Source organism: Phacochoerus africanus, chromosome 4, assembly GCF_016906955.1.
Source record: "Phacochoerus africanus isolate WHEZ1 chromosome 4, ROS_Pafr_v1, whole genome shotgun sequence".
NCBI lineage: Eukaryota > Metazoa > Chordata > Mammalia > Artiodactyla > Suidae > Phacochoerus > Phacochoerus africanus.
The window spans coordinates 80,815,098-80,833,328 of NC_062547.1; the positions used below are offsets into that span (position 1 = coordinate 80,815,098).

At 39.5% G+C, this 18,231-nt stretch overlaps 1 protein-coding gene across 8 annotated transcripts in view; it reads right to left on the reverse strand.

The window, feature by feature from the left end:
- The window catches only part of NSD1 (nuclear receptor binding SET domain protein 1), a 157,081-nt gene that overhangs the window by 49,838 nt on the left and 89,012 nt on the right, over positions 1-18,231 (reverse strand). For all 8 annotated transcript variants that reach the window (XR_007134496.1, XR_007134497.1, XM_047778011.1 and 5 more), the window contains 6 exons: positions 13,264-13,388; positions 11,199-11,469; positions 9,467-9,576; positions 2,575-2,650; positions 1,299-1,417; positions 220-363 (listed from right to left, as the gene is read on the reverse strand). Coding sequence is in view for 6 of the 8 variants with exons in the window: in XM_047778011.1 (XP_047633967.1) it covers positions 220-363; positions 1,299-1,417; positions 2,575-2,650; positions 9,467-9,576; positions 11,199-11,469; positions 13,264-13,388 (845 nt within the window). In the remaining 2 variants the exon portion in view is untranslated. The remainder of the gene's footprint in view (positions 1-219; positions 364-1,298; positions 1,418-2,574; positions 2,651-9,466; positions 9,577-11,198; positions 11,470-13,263; positions 13,389-18,231) is intronic.

Consider the following 18,231-nt stretch of genomic DNA (forward strand, 5'->3'; position numbering starts at 1 on the left):
GCCCATGGCATGCGGAAGTTCTCAGTCTAGGGATTGAAACCGAGCCACAGCTGTAACCAGAGCCAGAGCGGTGACAATGGCAGTTCCTTAATACACTGAGTCACTAGGGAACCCCAAGAATTTTTAATCTAACTATGACTGAGTCATCAAGAGATTGGAGAGGACATCTCTGAAAAGATAAGCATGAAATGAAAATGCAAGTGGGCAAACATTATCTACCTGACAAACATTCTCCTTGAGTGCAGCGCCTCCTCCTCGTTCACCCTGCAGTTTTTTGGATGCAGGCATCCCATGGTCATTTTCTACACCCTCCTCAATGGTCTCCTTGGGGCTTGCAGCTGTCCTGTGTGCCATCAGTTCTCCCTTGCAGAAAAAAAATAATATCCCACATCTGTATTATTGATGTCTCCTCCATTTGACCCCCTCCCTCTGAGCTGCTATTTGTCTAGCCATTAAGCACTTACAGATGTTCAGCCAATCACGCGGGCGGACTGCATGCAATGTTAGTTCTAACCCTGCTGTGATTGGGCGGGTAGTGGGCGCCTCATGCCCTGCCACTAACTGCTCTGAGGCTGTTCCACTGGAACTTTTTGAGCTGTTCCATTTTAAGGTTTCACTAAGGGAGAGAAAACATTCTTAAGTTTATTTGATTACTTATTTGTCCTTCCAAGATCAGTGTTTCCTAAATAATGCCCCCCTTGGGCATTCTATTCAAATTATCCTGGAAAGAAACACTATGTATCATCGCTTGTGATGCTAACCTGACCTGTTCTAGTTCATTTTTAATCTGAGTTGGAAACCTAGGGATAGCATCAATGACTACACTGATGCTCTGCAAGGAAATGGCTGTAAATCTATCTTTGTTTCCTAAAAGTTGTTGTTTATAAACATTACTTTAAAATTAAGCAGTTGGTGGTCTCGATAAATAGGCAAATGAATTTTTCCCCTAATTGTAGCAGCCTCAAATTTTAAAGGGCAATATCCAAATTCATGTGGATCATATAATGCTCTCTAGCTTTAGAACAAATTTACTTCATAATGTAACAGTGATGTGTTTCATCTGATACCTAGAGCATGGGGTGTGACCTTTTAAAAAAGATCATACCCATAGATGCCATTCATGCTTTGACTTATTTCTACTAGAATCAGGGTCTCCTTTTTCTGCAGGATTCCGTATCACTACTAGCTGTTTCAATATAATACCATTTTAGGTAAACTTAAGGGAAAGAGGGATATGGACTCTACTATGAAAAGCAGCTTCACTTTGGAAGGTCGAAAGATAAAGAACTGAGTAATACCTCGGAGCTTGGAGGTTCTTTTGATGAGCTGTCATTTTTCACTTTTTTACAATGCATCTTGACTGTAGCATGTCTCTGTCGTTTTCGCTTCCTTGGTTTATCAAATAGCTTGGTAGCACCTATGACAGGAATAAAGGTGTTACCTGAAGGCTGATCATGCACATGTCCAATAACTCCTATCCTCAACTAAAAGGCATTTCATAGAATTACGGAATGTTAGAGTAAAAACCAATCTTAAAACCCGTTTAACTCTCCAACTTTATTTTGTTTTTAGGGTTACAGGTGTGGCATATGCAAGTTCTCATGTTAGGGGACAAATCGGAGATAGAGCTGCTGGCCTCTGCCACGACCACAGCAACCTGGGATCCGAGCCGCATCTAGGACCTAGACCACAGCTCATGGCAACATCAGATCCTTAACCCACTGAGTGGAGCCAGGGATAGAACCCGAAAATTCATGGATATTAGCTGGGTTTGTTTCCACTAAGCCACAACAGGAACTCCTCATTCACCAACTCTATAGATGGGAAAACAAGGGCAGAGAAAAAAAGGGACTTACCCTGAGTATGTAACTAGTTCAGGAAATGGTCACACATACAAAATCTGCCTCACACAGATTAAATGATAACTGTATAGGTTATTTATTTTTGGCTATGCCACAGCGTGGAGAAGTTCCTGGGCCAGGAATTAAACTCACGCCATAGCAGATACCAAACTGACAGCAGTGACAACACCAGATCCTCAACTTAACCCACTAGGCTACCAGGAAGGTCTCTGTATAGGTTATTAAAGCAATTTCATTTCACATGAAATGAAAAATTTTTATATCACATGATTGAAATGAAAGACTTTCTATTTCCAGGAAGGATTTCGATATCCTATAGATGAGGAGGAAATGCATTTAATAGTCAAGAAAAGACACTAAAACCTGGCCTAAAATTAAATACAATAAATTATATCACTTTCTGGCTTAAAGAAATAAAAACAGATTCAAAACCAAGAAGGCAATGATGTAGTTTAGAGAAACACCTAATAAGAAAATTGAGAAGCTCATTTTCCTCTATTGATCCTAACACTTTCTAATTTCAGCATAAATTTACGAATGAATTAATATAATTTTCTAGTGTTGTGTAGTTTTAGGAAGCATATATTGGGCAAACAAGTCTTAGAATTTGCAATTTCACTGGTAACGCTTAGTAACTTTTCTTGTTAACTGACAAGGTATATGTAACACTTAATTTTGCAATACATTTTTTTAAACTCTCAAAAATACTTACCTCCAGCAAACTCTTTAGAACGAGATGTAGCACATGATTCAGTAATGTCATTCTCCAAGTGACCAGCTTCATAACACTACAAATAAGTAAAATGCATCATGTTTTACAAAGGAATAGAAAATAAACCCTTCATATTATGTGCCAAAAGCTGGCTGTCTATTGTATACATACAGAATTTTGACTGATTTCAAGAAAATGTCTTTTCCTCAAAGAGTAATATTCTTTATCATGACTGTAAATCAAAATTTAGTGGTAACAAAAATCAATATAATGGGTGCTGTTCTTGAAATGAAGTTCCCAAAGTTTGAGGCCAAAAAAAAGAAAATGCAGGAGTTCCCGTTGTGGCTCAGTAGTTAATGAATCCGACTAGGAACCATGAGGTTGCGGGTTCGATCCCTGCCCTTGCTCAGTGGGTCAAGGTTCTGGCATTGCCGTGAGCTGTGATGTAGGTTGCAGACGCGGCTCGGATCCCGCGTTGCTGTGGCTCTGGTGTAGGCTGGCAGCTACAGCTCCGATTTGACCCCTAGCCTGGGAAACTCCATATGCCGTGGGAGCGGCCCAAGAAATGACAAAAAACAAACAAAACAAAACAAAACAAAAAAAAGAAAATGCAGCTGTGAATCTGAGTGTTCATTATATACATTAATAAATCTTAAGACTACACTTTCCTTACATTCAATGTAGATCAGAGTCTTAGAAAGTCAAATAAAATGAAGGAGCAAATATTAGGTATCTATTTAAATGGAACAAAAGACTAGTAGGCAAACCCACAAAAGAGATTCACATAATTTAAACAAAAATACAATTTATCATATGTTTAGTCTCTTCAGGGCTGCACCAGCGGCATACGGAGGTTCCCAGGCTAAGGGTCAAATTGGAGCTGCAGCTGCCAGCTTACGCCACAGGAACCTGGGATCCGAGCCATGTCACCACAACTCACAGCAATGCCAGATCCTTAACCCACTGAGCAAGGCCAGGGATCGAACCTGCGTTGTCATGGATGCTAGTCAGATTCATTTCCACTTAGGCACAGTGGGAACTCCCACCACCTACGTTACTTAGATAACCAATTTATACTTCATTGTTTAACACTCACAGAAAAGCTGTGATGCAAAAACAGTAAGAATGTTTCTCAAACTAGGATCAGAGAACAATATAGAAAATATTCTCATTTCTGATGTCATCAATTTTCGTGAATTAAAATAGAAACAGTATACATGCATGCATGCACATATGCATACACACGCATACACACACACACACACACACAGAGACACAGAAAAATCACACTATATGCATAGGAATCCATCTGCTCTGCCTGGAATAAAAAAAGGCCGCAGAACATTGAAAGTGCCTTGGAAGACATAACAAATATTACAGTAACTTAATTTTATGTGTAATCTGGTATGAATATGCATTAAGCTAGTGTACTTTTTTCTTTTTTTTTGCTTTTTTATTTAGGGCCACACCTACCACATATGGAAACTGTGGGTCGAATTGGAGCTAACTACCTCAACAGAAAATCAATGATTAATCCACTTACAGACAGGGGGTGGCCTGCCCAGAATTCCATGAGCGTAATCTATCCCACAGATGGAGATGGAGTTGAATCATGGTTTCAACCTGATGACGGAATATACTTCAGAGTAACCAGGACTTTAGGGAGTCCCCATCATGGCTGGATGGTTAACAAATCTGACTAGCATCCATGAGGATGCAAGTTTGATCCCTGGCCTCACCCAGTAGGTTAAGGATCCAGCATTGCCATAAGCTGTGGTATAGGTCACAGACACAGCTCGAATCCCGAATTATGTGGCTGTGGTGTGGCACAGGCCAGTGTTAACAGCTCCGATTCAACCCCTACCCTGGGAACCTCCATATGCAGCAGGTACAGCCCTAAAACAAAACAAAACAAAACAGAGTAACCAGGATTTTAACTGTGAAGCTGACTAGATCAGATGGCAAAACTAACTTCTAAGAAAAGAGGTCACTTTTCTCCAGTATGGATCTAGTTATTACCAATAATCCTGTTTTCTTCTAGTTCTAATGCCAAATCTAATGCCTAACTCTCTAGCAAAAAAAGCTAAAATTCTACAGTGGCAGAGTTATTAATTATACCTAATACTTAAAGAGACCAAAATTATGAGAGATAGAGAATTGGCATTGTTAGAGATCTCTGACAAATGGTGCTGAAACAATTGGACATCCACTTCAAAACTCTTATCTCAAAAACTCAAGATATATATATCAAATCCACACCAGATAACTCCTAAAAGAAAACATGGAAAGTACATCTGTGCCCATGCGGTAGGCAAATATTTATTGACATATATAAAATATAAATCACAAAGAAAAAAAAACCTTTAAAAATTCCTTCACATTAAAGACATAACTAAGAAATGAATAGGTAAGCATCAGAGTGCAAACAATATCTATGGTACATATATCTGACAAAGGACTCATACCCCAAATATAAAAAGTACTCTTAAAAAAGATGAAGAGTCCAATAAAAAAACATAAGTGTGCTTAAATAGTTGTTTTACAAGATAAGATACATGAATGGCCAGTAAGCACATACATTAGGGAAATACAAATTAAAACCATAATTAAATATTATTTCACATCCACCAGAATGGCTAAATTTAAAATGACTGACAGGAGTTCCTGCTGTGGAGCAGTGGGTTAAAAATCTGACTGCAGCAGTTTGAGTCACTGGAGAGGCATGGGTTCAATCCCTGGCCCAGTGCAGTGGGTTAAAAAGGATCTGGTGTTACTGAAGCTGTGGCGTAGGTCACAGTTGCAGTTTGAATTCAATCCTTGACCCAGGAACTTCCATATGCCATGGGTGCGGTCGTAAAATTAAATGAATTAAATAAATATACATGTATAATGACTGACAAACCAAATGTTATTAAAGACATGGATCAACTGGAACTCTGATATACTGCTGGTGGAAATGTGAAGTTTCATAACCACTTTGGAGAAGTGTTTTGCTGTTTCTTTAAAAAGGAAATATTCATGAGCCAGCAATCCAACCCCTAAGTATTACACTAAGAGAAACGAAAATATATGTACCCAAAAAGACTTAAGAGAGAATATCAATACCAGCCTTATGATTAATAGCCCAAAATGAAAAAAACTCAAAAATGCATCAAGGGGAGAAAGGACAAGCAGGTTGTACATGGAATACCACTCAGGAATAAAAGAAAATGAACTACTTAAACTGCATCCTTTTGGATGTTTCTCAAATCCATGAGCTGAATAAAAGAAGCCAGTTAACAAAAACAATATACACAACATTCAAGAACAAGCAAAACGAGTTCCCATGTGGCTCAGCGGGTTAAGTAAGAACCCAACATAGTCCTTGAGGGTGTGGGTTCAATCCCTGGCCTCGCTCAGTGGGTTAAGGATCTGGTGTTGCCATGGCTATGGCGTAGGTCAGCAGCTGCAGTTTTGATTCTACCTCTAGCCCAGGAACTTCTATATGTCACAGGTTCAGGCATTTAAAAAAAAAAAAAATTTTTTAAAAGGAGTTCCTGTCATAGCTCAGCAGTTAACCAACCCAACTGGCATATGTGAGGATTCGGGTTTGATCCCTGGTCTTGCTCAGTGGGTTAAGGAACCAGCATGGCCATGAACTGTGGTGTAGATTACAGATCCCAAGATGCTGTGGCTCTGGCGTAGGCCAGTGGCTACAACTCTGATTGACCCCTAGCCTAGGACTAGGGGTCCTAGGCTAGGGGTCAATAGGGCCTCGAGTGTGGCCCTGAAAAGACAAAACAACAAAACAAAACAAAACAAAACAAAACAAAAGGAGCTCCAGTCATGGCTCAGTGGAAACAAATCCGACCAGGAACCATGAAGTTTCGGGTTCGATCCCTAGCCTCATTCAGTGGGTTAAGGATCCCGGGCATTGCCATGAGCTGTAGTGTAGACTGCAGAGGAGGCTCGGATCTGGCGTTGCTGTGGCTGTGCTGTAGGCCAACAACTACAGCTCTGATTTGACCCCTAGCCTGGGAACTTCCATATGCCGCAAGTGCGACCTTAAAATCAAAAAAGTTACAAAACAACAAGCAAAACTAATCTATAGTGACAAATGTTAGAAAGTTTTGCCTCTGGAAGAGAGGAGAATGGAAAACTGAATGAAAAGGAACAGAAGAGAACTTTGGGGGGTGATGGATATAGTGCACACTTAGTTTGGGTGGTACCTATGTGGTATATACAATTGTCTAGAGCCATTAAACAGAACAATTAAGATTTGTGCATTTTATTGGCACAATTTAAATCTCAACTTAAAAAGAGTTCTGGGATACAACTGCATATATAAACTAAAATTAAGTACATCTACTAAATCATGCTTTTTATCCCCTCAGGAAAAAAAATTAACCCACAAATGTGACAAATTAAATTTCACATTAGAGGAAGTTCCCGTTGTGGTGCAGTGGAAACAAATTTGACTAGGAACCATGAGGTTGCAGGTTCGATCCCTGGCCTCATTCAGCAGGTTAAGGATCCAGGCGTTGCCATGAGCTGTGGTGTAGGTCGCAGACGTGGCTCGATCTGGCGTTGTTGTGACTGTGGTGTAGGCTGACAGCTACAGCTGCAATTGGACCCCTAGCCTGGGAACCTCCATAGGCCTAGGGTGTGGTCCCAAAAAGACAAAAAGGAAAAAAAAAGAAAATTGCATTTGACAGAGCAAGGTTTTGCAAATTACCACTATTTTAAAAAATCTTTAATACAATTTTAAAAGGTTATACTCCATTTAGTTATTATAAAACAAATTAACCATTTTTTATATAGCCTAGTCTCAAAATATTGAAGACTCATCTTATTCCTTCAAATTATTCACTTACGTATGTCAATTAAAGCTCCATAAATCTGGGGAGGGGGAGAATCTTTCACTTACTTGACCTGAATTCTTACTTTTATTGAAATTTGGATTGTCTTCCCTCTAGCAGTAAGAACAACCAACCTCCCATGACCCACCTTGTACAATACCGCAAAATTTATCATCTGATTGCAAATGTCCCTTTCATGTACAAAACATTCAACTGAATCACAGCTTCCCTGGTTCTTTCCATCTACCTCTTTCAACAATATGCAGAGTGGCTAAGATTTGAAATAGTACAAAGCCAGGAGAGAAAGTACTGCAGAAGATTATCACAGCCTTATTAGAGTGAATGTAAAGTACAATGAAAGGATAATGAGTTGGAGACATATTGTCATTGAAGGTTGTACAAACTGCAGACAGAATTCAGAGAATAAGAGATGAATCTAAGAACAACTGAAAGTCCATGTCATAAAACTGCTTTGAGAAGAATAAAAGAATTAAAGTACATAATGTGGCTTTTTAAATAAGGTAAAAAACTAATTACATTTTACACTTACATAGAAATCCAGTTGTGTGAATATCTAACAAAGAAACTAGGGCCCTTAATATAGAATTAAAGAAGTTTGCTGGAGTTCCCATCATGGCACAGTGGTTAACAAATCCGACTAGGAACCATGAGGTTGCGGGTTTGATCCCTGCCCTTGCTCAGTGGGTTAACAATCCTGCGTTGCTGTGGCTCTGGCGCAGGCTGGCGGCTACAGCTCCGATTAGACCCCTAGCCTGGGAACCTCCATATGCCGCGGGATCAGCCCAAGAAATGGCAAAAAGACAAAAAAAAAAAAAAAGTTTGCTACAGCTAAGGAAATTTTCTAAATACTCAAATTTATTTCTGATATGATTACAATATGCATTTTTTCTTTAAAGAAAAAAGTATTTTTATTTTTTTTGTTGCTTTTTAGGGCTGTACCCAAGGCATACTGAAGTTTCCAGGCTAGGGGTTGAATCGGAACTGTAGCTGCCAGCCTACGCCACAGCCACAGCAACACCAGATCCAAGCAATGTCTGTGACCTACACAACAGCTCACGGCAAAGCCGGATCCCTGACCCAGGAGCGAGGCCAGGGATCTAACCCACATCCTCAGGGATACTAGTCAGATTTTTTTCTGCTGCACCACAAGGGGAACTCTGAAAAAAGTGCTCTTAAATAGGAAATCTATGCAATGCACAACCTGAATTTCTAACATATGCCCTAAGTCACTCCTCAAAGATAGAAGTAGAATGTGTCTTAAGGTATCAATATCCAGCTATCACCCATTAGAGAAATAGAAAATAATTTTTTATTTCCAACCACAATTTAATGATGCCTTCTTGGGTAATTAAAACCAAGACTGCAATACTTAAGAACAAATGTTTCTGCCTCAATTGTTGCTGAGCTGGGTATTTCCTGAGGTGTTATGCAGACAGGACCATGGGATAAGAACAGGTTTGTGGCTAAAAAGTAAAGTAGAAGTCATGTAAGGGGTTTTGAGCCCAGAAAAGAAATTATAACAATAACAAACTTTACTGAAACTCAAAAGCTTTTTTCAGTTTTTCAGTCTCCTTCTTAGGGCCATACCCACAGCATATGAAGTTCCCCGGCTAGAGGTCAAATGGGAGCTACAGCTGCCAGCCTCCAGCACGGCCACAGCAATGCTGGATCCGAGCCACATTTGGGACTAAGCATCTGTCGAAGCTTGCAGCAATGCTGGAGAGCCTTAACCCACTAAGTGAGGCCAGGATTCAAACCCACATCCTCATGGATACTAGTTGGGGTCTTAACCAGCGCGAACTACTTTTTTCATTTTCATTTAAAAAGAAAATCTAAAACCAACTGATAGACATGTCCACACAATGCAAAATGGCCTCTTAATGTAGGATCTCATAGATCAACCAAGTATATTCTGACATCTATAATTTCCACATATATGTGCATTCATGGTATAAGTATTAGTAAAAGATTTATTTTTAAAATCTCCTATTTATTGGTTCAACCCTATTTTAGAATTGACTAAAATAACATACCTTTTTAGGAAGGCCAAGATCCCCTTTCTTGGGCATAAATCCAGGGTCTAAATCATTGGATTCAAGAAGTTTCTTAGTTGGTTTTCTCTGACGCTTACTTTCATAATTTCCTGAAATGCATGTATCTTTTCATTAGATGATTTATAAACTGGGCATAAGCTAATTAAAAAAAAAACACCTATATGGCACGCAAAAATTATTCATCATATTTTTAAAATGTTTTTCTCCTCATCTTATGGGGGGGGAGGCACAGGGTAAAAATTTATTTACTCTAAAATATTAGTTAACAATAAACAAGAAAATAGCTCTCATTAGACATAAACTAATGTGAGGATATTCTTATGTCAGCATATACGTGTGTGTGTGTATATATGTATTTATACAAACATATACACACACACACACACACACACACTCACTCTCTCTCTCTCTCTCTCTCTCTCTCTCTCTCAAGGAGAAATCAAAAGGGCAAAACTGCCTTTAGAGGAACTAACTGGTGGTAAGAATTAAAGAAGAAGTGAAGTAAAGTAGAACCTGAATTCTGGGCATAAAATGGACCAGGATTAGAATTTTTGTTCTGCTCCTAAAGAAATAAAAGACATTTATTTTGTAGGACTGCTCTTAAGGACTATATAAAAGCGCCTAATAATAGAGTTTGGCGCATAATGGGCAATGAGATTATAAGTACTTTTATTATTCTTTTATTTTTCTTTCTTTATCAGCCATACCTGTGGCATATGGAAGTTCTTGGGCCAGGGACTGAATCCGAGCTGCAGCTGCAACCTATGCCACAGCTGAAGCAACGCGAGATCCTTAACCCACTGCGTGGTACAGGGGATGGAACTCACAACACCAGAGACAATGCTAGATCCTTAACCCACTGCATCATAGTGGGAACTCCTCTTTATTATTCTTTTTGATTCTGCCTTATTTGATTACAAAATTGGGACACTTTTTTTGTCTTTTGGCCATGCCTGTGGCATGTGAAGTTCCCAGGCCAGGGATCAGACCCAAGCCACAGCAGTGACAATACCAGATCCTTAACCTACTGTACCACCAGGTAATTCCTGGGATACCTTTTTAAGAAATAACATCACAAGCTATTGTTGGGAATGTAAAAAAGTTACATCTGAAATTTTCCTTGGCTGACTACAATACTCAATAGTCAGAAGGTGAATCAGAGACAGTAACGTTTAGATCCAGTTGTCACCAGGTGACATGTATATGAAGAATAGTAAAGTGGATTGGGGGAAGGTATTTAACTTCAAGGGAATATGTATACTTAGCTGCTTACTATCTATCAGGTAAATTTCATTATATATTACAATTTGCATTTTATACATGAGGAAACAAGTGCAGAGGTTAAACAACCTTCCAAGTAACATACTGGTGAAGTAAGTATCTGAAGTATAACTTATGTGTTGACTTCACTAGTATGCAGTGCCCCTCCTCAAGACCCTGTTATCCTGTGTCTTGATTCACAGGCGTTGATTCAGTCATGAAGAGCAATAACAGAATAAGGAGAATAGTTTCTTAAAAATATGTCTTAACAATGTACCACCAATTCATGGCTAGTAACTACATCCAATTAGCCAGTACTTTAGGGATTTCCCAGGATCAAAGTGGGGAGTTTTGTGCAGAGGTACACAATTGGCTTTCCACCAAAACATACTAAAATCTCCTACTTCCTTTAGTCATACCCACTACATACTGAGGCCCATCCCCATCTTACCTGGTGTTTTAACTAGCAATTCCTCAGACTCAAGGGCAGGCCGTGGAGAGACTTCCGGAGCCACAGGCACAGACAAGGTCAGCTGTGGCAACTCAGCATGTCCACCTCCAACTTCTGACTGAGCCAAAGGCCCTTCCAAAAACGGAGCCTCCCTTTCAAGAACTGGAGGCTCTTCTTTGGTTGAAATCAAAGAATTCTCCTCCACCTGTTTGTTCTGAGCACTAGATCGACATCGGGCTAAAAGGCTTTCCTCTTCACAGCGGGAACTTACCTAAGAGCAAAAAATAGAAATACAATCTGTAGGCCAAAGTTGCTTCAATGTAAGTGTCCAAAAGAATAATGCACTTAAAAAGAAATGAAATTCTGACAAATGCTACAAATGGATAAAACGTGAAGACAATGTTAAGCTAATTGAAATAAATCCGACACAAAAGGATAAATACTGTATGATTCCACTTACATGGGGTACCTAGAATAGTAAAATTCATAGAGACAGAAAATAGAATGGTGGTTGCCAGGAGCTAGGGGTAGGGGGAAATGGGAAACTGTAAGTAGAATGAAGCTATAAAAATTAATTAATGCCATTGTGATAATCCAAAAAAGGAAAAAAAGACTCACAATATGTCATCAATAAAAGCAGCTAATAATAAACTCCTGCTGTTGAGTTGATAAATTAATGGGAAAGAAATAAACTCTTATCATGACTTTCACGTATTTAGAACTATAAAATGAGAGACTGTAGATAATACAGGTAGAACAATAAAATCTGAGTTTCGTTAGTTAGACCGTTATAACTACCACTTAACAGCTTAGTGTCACCTATGACAAAGCAATTACACAAATCTAGAAGGTAGATAGGTCTAAAGGTGTCACTCACTGCTTTAATAGTTAAGGTCATGAAAAACGGACTGTCCAGGATTTAAAATGATTCAAGAAATGTAACAACCAGGAGTTCCTGCAGTGACTCAGCGAAAATGTATCTGACTAGTATCCATGAGGACACAGGTTTGACCCCTGGCCTCATTCAGTGGGCTGAGGATCCGGCATTGCCAATTCAATCCCTAGCCTGGGAACTTCCATGTCCCATGGGACAAAGACAAAGAAGAAAAAAAGAAATATAACAACCAGATATAATGTGTAGTCCTAGACTGGTTATTGGCTTGAATGAACTAAATGAAAAGGTTAGGAAGTAACTGGGGAAATCTGAACATGGATTTGTTATTAGATAAAATGACCTATTAAATGTGACAATGATAAATTTGTTACAAAGAAAAATGTTCTGGAGTTCCCTTCATGGCTCAGCCGGTTCGATTCCTGGCCTCGCTCAGCAGGATACAGTGTTGCTGTGAGCTGTGGTATAGGCCAGCAGCTACAGCTCCTATTCAACCCCTAGCCTGGGAATCTCCATACGCCTCGGAGTCAGGCCTTAAAAAAAAAGAAAAGAAAAGAAAAATGTTCTGTTTTTTTATAGATGCATGTTATTTAGGGATATAAAGTCAAATATCTCTAATTTTCTTTAAAATATTTTGAGTTTAAAGAAACTGAATTTAAAAATAAAGCAAATAAGCTATTATAACATTTGTTTACATAATTAGGATCAGAATATTCTTTTTTATACCCTGTATTTTTTTACTAAACATTTTTTGAGAGGCCATGCCTTGGGTTCCCAGACCAGAGATCAAACCTGTGCCACAGCAGTGACCCAAGCCACACCAGTGACAATGTAGGATCCTCAACTCATTGACTCACCAGAGATTCCTTTACTAAACATTTTATCATAGCAATATTCCTAAATCATTAAATATATTTTGAAAGCAAAGGGAGAAAATACTATATATATATATATATATATATATGAATACTATATACAGACTCACTTACACATTTCCTATATAACTAGTATACGCTAAGTACTGTGTCAGAAAGAAAGTGGAGATAGAAAACTGGAAAACAAGATCCCAGTTAAGGAAATTATTATCCCATGAAGATAAAATATGGTACTGAAGGCAAAATTACAGAATCCTAAAAAGGACTGATGAAAAGTTGTTGAAATGTTGGAGTATACCTTGTGCACCTGTTCCTGTACCTTCTTTTGTTTTTTCTTAGGAGCAAAAATCTGATCATATTCTTCTGTATACTCCAGAAGCCACTTGCTTGGCTTCCTAAGGCGCTTCTTCTCTGACCGCACAGCTAAAAGAGGGAAGTTCAGTATTAACCAAAAATTAGAGGTAACCCAATTTTTTAATGCAACCACCCCGTACTGCCAAAGGTAGAAAAACAGGAAAATCTCAAAAAACACTCTGACTTAAGCTCCAAGAGCCTAAAAATAATTTGCTATGGCTTATCCTACACAAAAAGTTGGGAGGAGGGATACCTTTGTTGCTCTATACACACATGAACAGCCCATCTGATCTTAAGGAAATTAAGTTGAAACTAGTACCCTATGGTGACAGACAGAGCTAACATTAAAATATAAATTCTAAATTAGGTAAATACATTAAAAAACAACATGAATTAACATTTTAAATAACATCACTTTGTATTATGCAGAATACTTGATGAATATTCAGACAGAACATTTACCTAATCAACATTTACCTAATCAGCACTACCACATGAATTTCAAAAGCATTTTGCACACACTTCATATTACGGTTATAGTGAGTTTCACATTAGAAACATCAAAAATATTTATGGAGTTCCCACCATGGCACAGCAGAAATAAATCACTAGAAACCATGAAGTTGCGGGTTCGATCCGTGGCCTTGCTCAGTGGGTCAAGTGGCTCTGGCGTAGGCCAGCAGCAACAGCTCCAATTAGACCCCTAACCTGGGAACTCCATATGCTGTGGGTTTGGCCCTTAAAAAGACAAAAGACAAAAGACAAAAAAAAAATTATGTATACTATTAACTCAGTAACATAAAAAGAATGTGTGCTATGCATACCACAGACAGAAAAGATAAAAATATAAAATTCGGGGTACTTGCTTTAAAAAAAAAAAAATTGCCATGTTTTATGTCAAAATAGTAATTTATCATGCCATTTTTCATTGAATTAATGGTGAAATATCTATTATAATTTCCCTATAAAACTTTGTCGTAGTTTTAATACACTTAACATGCTATAATCATTTTACTATACTGTAAATAATTTGGCTACAGAGGCTTATAATAACTATAGAACACAGGATACAGCCTACTCAAGAGGCCAGAGGTATTTCATGATATGATGACCTTAGAGAAAGTTATTCTTGCCTCATTTGAATGTGGCAATATTGTGCTCTCTCAATAAAAGGAACACAAAAATAGAGACAAAAAGAAAATGTCATAGGTTCAGCAAGCTTGGCAAAGGCTCTTACTCCTTAGCCCCTATGGAAACAAGCCATAAAAACCTTCATTAGGACCAGATACAGAACAGAAGAGAATTTGTTTTTACTAATTCTAACTGATGTAATTTCATATTAGTAAATATTAGTAATATACCATTTATTTAATGAAAAATCTGAAAACTGAGATCCACACAAAAACCTGCATATATAGATTTTTTTTTAGGGCTGCACCTGTGGCATAAAGAAGTTCCCAAGCTACGGGCTGAATTGGGGCTACAGCTGCTAGCCTATGCCTCAGCAACACAGGATCTGAGCTGCCTCTGTGACCTACACCACAGCTCACAGCAGTGTCAATCCTTAACCCAGTGAGCAAGGCCAGGGATTGAACCTGCATCTTCTTGGATCCTAGTCAGGTTCGTTAACCACTGAGCACGAAGGGAACACTGGATTTTTTTTTTTTTTTTAATGGCCACACCCACGGCATATGGAAGTTCTTGTGTCAGGGATGAATTTGAGCTACAGCGGCAACCTATGTGGGATCCTGAACCTGGCCAGGGATCAAAAGCATGCCTTTGCAGTGACCCAAGTCACTGTAGTAGGATTCTTAACCCACTGTGTCACAGTGGGAACTCCTGCACATAGATTTTTATAGCAGCTTTATTCAAACTATCAAAACCTGGAAGCAACCAAGATGTAGATGAATGGATAGATAAACTGTATGGTACATTTAGACAGTGAATTATTATTAAGCACTAAAAATAAATGAGTTATCAGACCATAACAAAATAGATAGGAACTTTAAATGCATATTACCAAACAAGCCAATCCTTTTTTTTTTTTTTGTCTTTTTGCCATTTCTCGGGCCGCTCTCGCGGCATATGGAGGTTCCCAGGCTAGGGGTCGAATCGGAGCTGTAGCCACCGGCCTATGCCAGAGCCACAGCAACGCAGGATCTGAGCCACGTCTGCAACTTACACCACAGCTCATGGCAATGCTGGATCGTTAACCCACTAAGCAAGGGCAGGGACCGAACCCGCAACCTCATGGCTCCTAGTCGGATTCGTTAACCACTTCACCACGACGGGAACTCTCAAATAAGCCAATCTTTAAAGTCCACATACTATAGGATTTGAATTACATGACACTCTGAAAAAGGCAAAACTAGTGGTTGCCAAACTAAGGTAAAGACTATCAGGAATGAAAGAATATGACCTTTTGGATACTGGAAGGAAATACTAAAAGATAAAAAACTATAAAAATCAATGGAATGAGTAATCAGGCAAACCTCATTTCATGGTATGCAGTAAATATGAAACTAAACAAGAGTTAAGAGATACTACACATCAATTCCAACCATAGAACTATGACGTACTGTGCAGAATGGAGATAAATTGTTCATATGGGACAAGTCCAGCAACAGCTTTAGACTACACCAGCTAAAATGACAAAATACCCAAAAAGTTGAATCAACTCCAAATGTTCACCAAGTGATGAATGAAAAGTAAAATGTGGTTATCCAAACACTGGAATACACTAAACAATAAAAAAGGACAAAATAGGAGTTCCCTGATGGCCTAGTGTTTAAGAACTCAGGGTTGTCATTGCCTAACCTGGGTTGCTGCTATGGCTCAGGTTCAATCCCTGGCCAAGAAACCTGCATATGCTGCAGGTGTAGCCAAAAAAGAAAACAAAAGAAAGTAATTTTAAAAAGATAAAAAAAGTTCTCACTGTGGCATAGCAGAAACAAATCTGACTAGTATCCATGAGGACACAGGTTTGATCCCTAGCCTCGCTCGGTGGGTTGGGGATCCAGCATTGCCATGATCTGTGGTGTAGGTAGAAGATTTGGCTCAGACTCCCTACTGTTGTGGCTGTGGCATAGGTCGGCAGATATAGCTCCAATTAGACCCCTAGCCTAGGAACTTCTAGATGCCGCAGGTGTAGTTGTAAAAAGCAAAAAAACTAATTTTTTTTTTTTCATTTCTAGGGCCTCTCCCACAGCATATGGAGGTTCCCAGGCTAGGGGTCTAATCCGAGCTGTAGCTGCCGGCCTACGTCACAGCCACGGCAACGCGTGATCTGAGCCGCGTCTGCAAACTACACCACAACTCAAGGCAACACCAGATCCTTAACCCACTGAGCCACGACGGGAACTCCCCCAAAAATTAATTTTTTTAAGAATAAGAAAAAAAAAAGGACTCTATGTATCTTAAACTCCCTACCCTCAGCTCTTGTCTCACCTCATACATGTTAAAAGGTCTGGCCCAGCACTCAGGAACTAAAGACTAAGGCAGGACACCAAGGACCAAGGGCATTAGGCCTGAGGTAAAGGACTCAGAGCATTGGAGATAGTTAAGGGTGGAGGACTGCAACACCCAGGGTGGTCCGTGTGGGGGCCCAAGGCACTGGATGTAATAAAAGTAGGGCAAAGTTTGGAAGCAGAGGGGACAGATGAGCAGTGCCAGCCATGTCTGAGACCTGGGTGCCCAAGGAGTTAGGTGCACAGAAAAATAGGGTCCTCATGACATGGGGGGGGGCAGGAGCGGCAGTGTCAAACAGTGGGTGTGTTCTAGGCACGAGGTACTCTGGGTGTGGGGTTTTCTGGCATGGGATACAAAGAAAGACAGGGTGCCCAGTTACAGGATACAGAGGACATGGGGGCATGTCCTCCAAGGCACAAGGCACCCTTGGTGAGGATGTCTTGAAGTGCGATGTAGGATGAGAAAGCACCCTGGGAATAAGAAGTATGACATCTGGGTCAGACATGGGTATTGACGTGCACATGGTGCTAAAAACACAAGATACTCATACACTCCACAAAGGATTAACCACAGATACATTACATTAAAAGACCAAGACACAAAAGTTCTCATATGGTATAATTTCATTCATACGAGATGTCCACAAATAGATATAGACTAGCCGTTATCTGGGACTAAAAGTATAAACAAGGACTAACTGTAAATGGCATAGAGGGATCTCACAGGGGTGGTGTAAATACTCAAAAACTGACTTATGGAGATGGTTACACAACTCAGTGAATTTACTTGTACACATAAAGGATGTGTATAACTGGGATACTTCCATATGCCACAGATGTGGCCGAAAAGAAAAACAAAAAGCAATAACTACAAAAAACTACCTTAAAAGAAGCAAAGCACTGAAAAAACTGTAAAGAAGTACAATACAAAGTAATGGAAAGTAATAAGAAAATAAGTAGAACACAAACTGATTTCGTCCTAAGGGCCTTTGGGTGATTCAAGAGGGTGAGGCAGAAGTTTAAAGGAGATTAGACTTGGGCCCAAAGAGCTCCATCCTCAGATTTACAGGTGAATCAGAAGTAAACATATCTTAATTAAACTCCAGGAGACCACCAGGAGAGGTGCCTTGGAACAAAGCAGAAGGGGAGCAAAGTGGGTGAACAAGTCTTTGAGAAATTGTGACTGGTCCTTCTGTGGATTTGCAGCCTGGGGGGGCCTGGAAAATTCAAACTCCCATAAGAAAACTGTAATTAATATATCATGTTGGAGTTCCCGTTGCGGCTCAGTGGTTAACGAATCCAACTAGGAACCATGAGGTTGCAGGTTCGATCCCTGCCCATGCTCAGTGGGTTAAGGATCCGGCGTTGCCATGAGCTGTGGTGTAGGTCTCACACGCAGCTCGGATCCCATGTTGCTGTGACTCTGGTGTAGACCGGTGGCTATA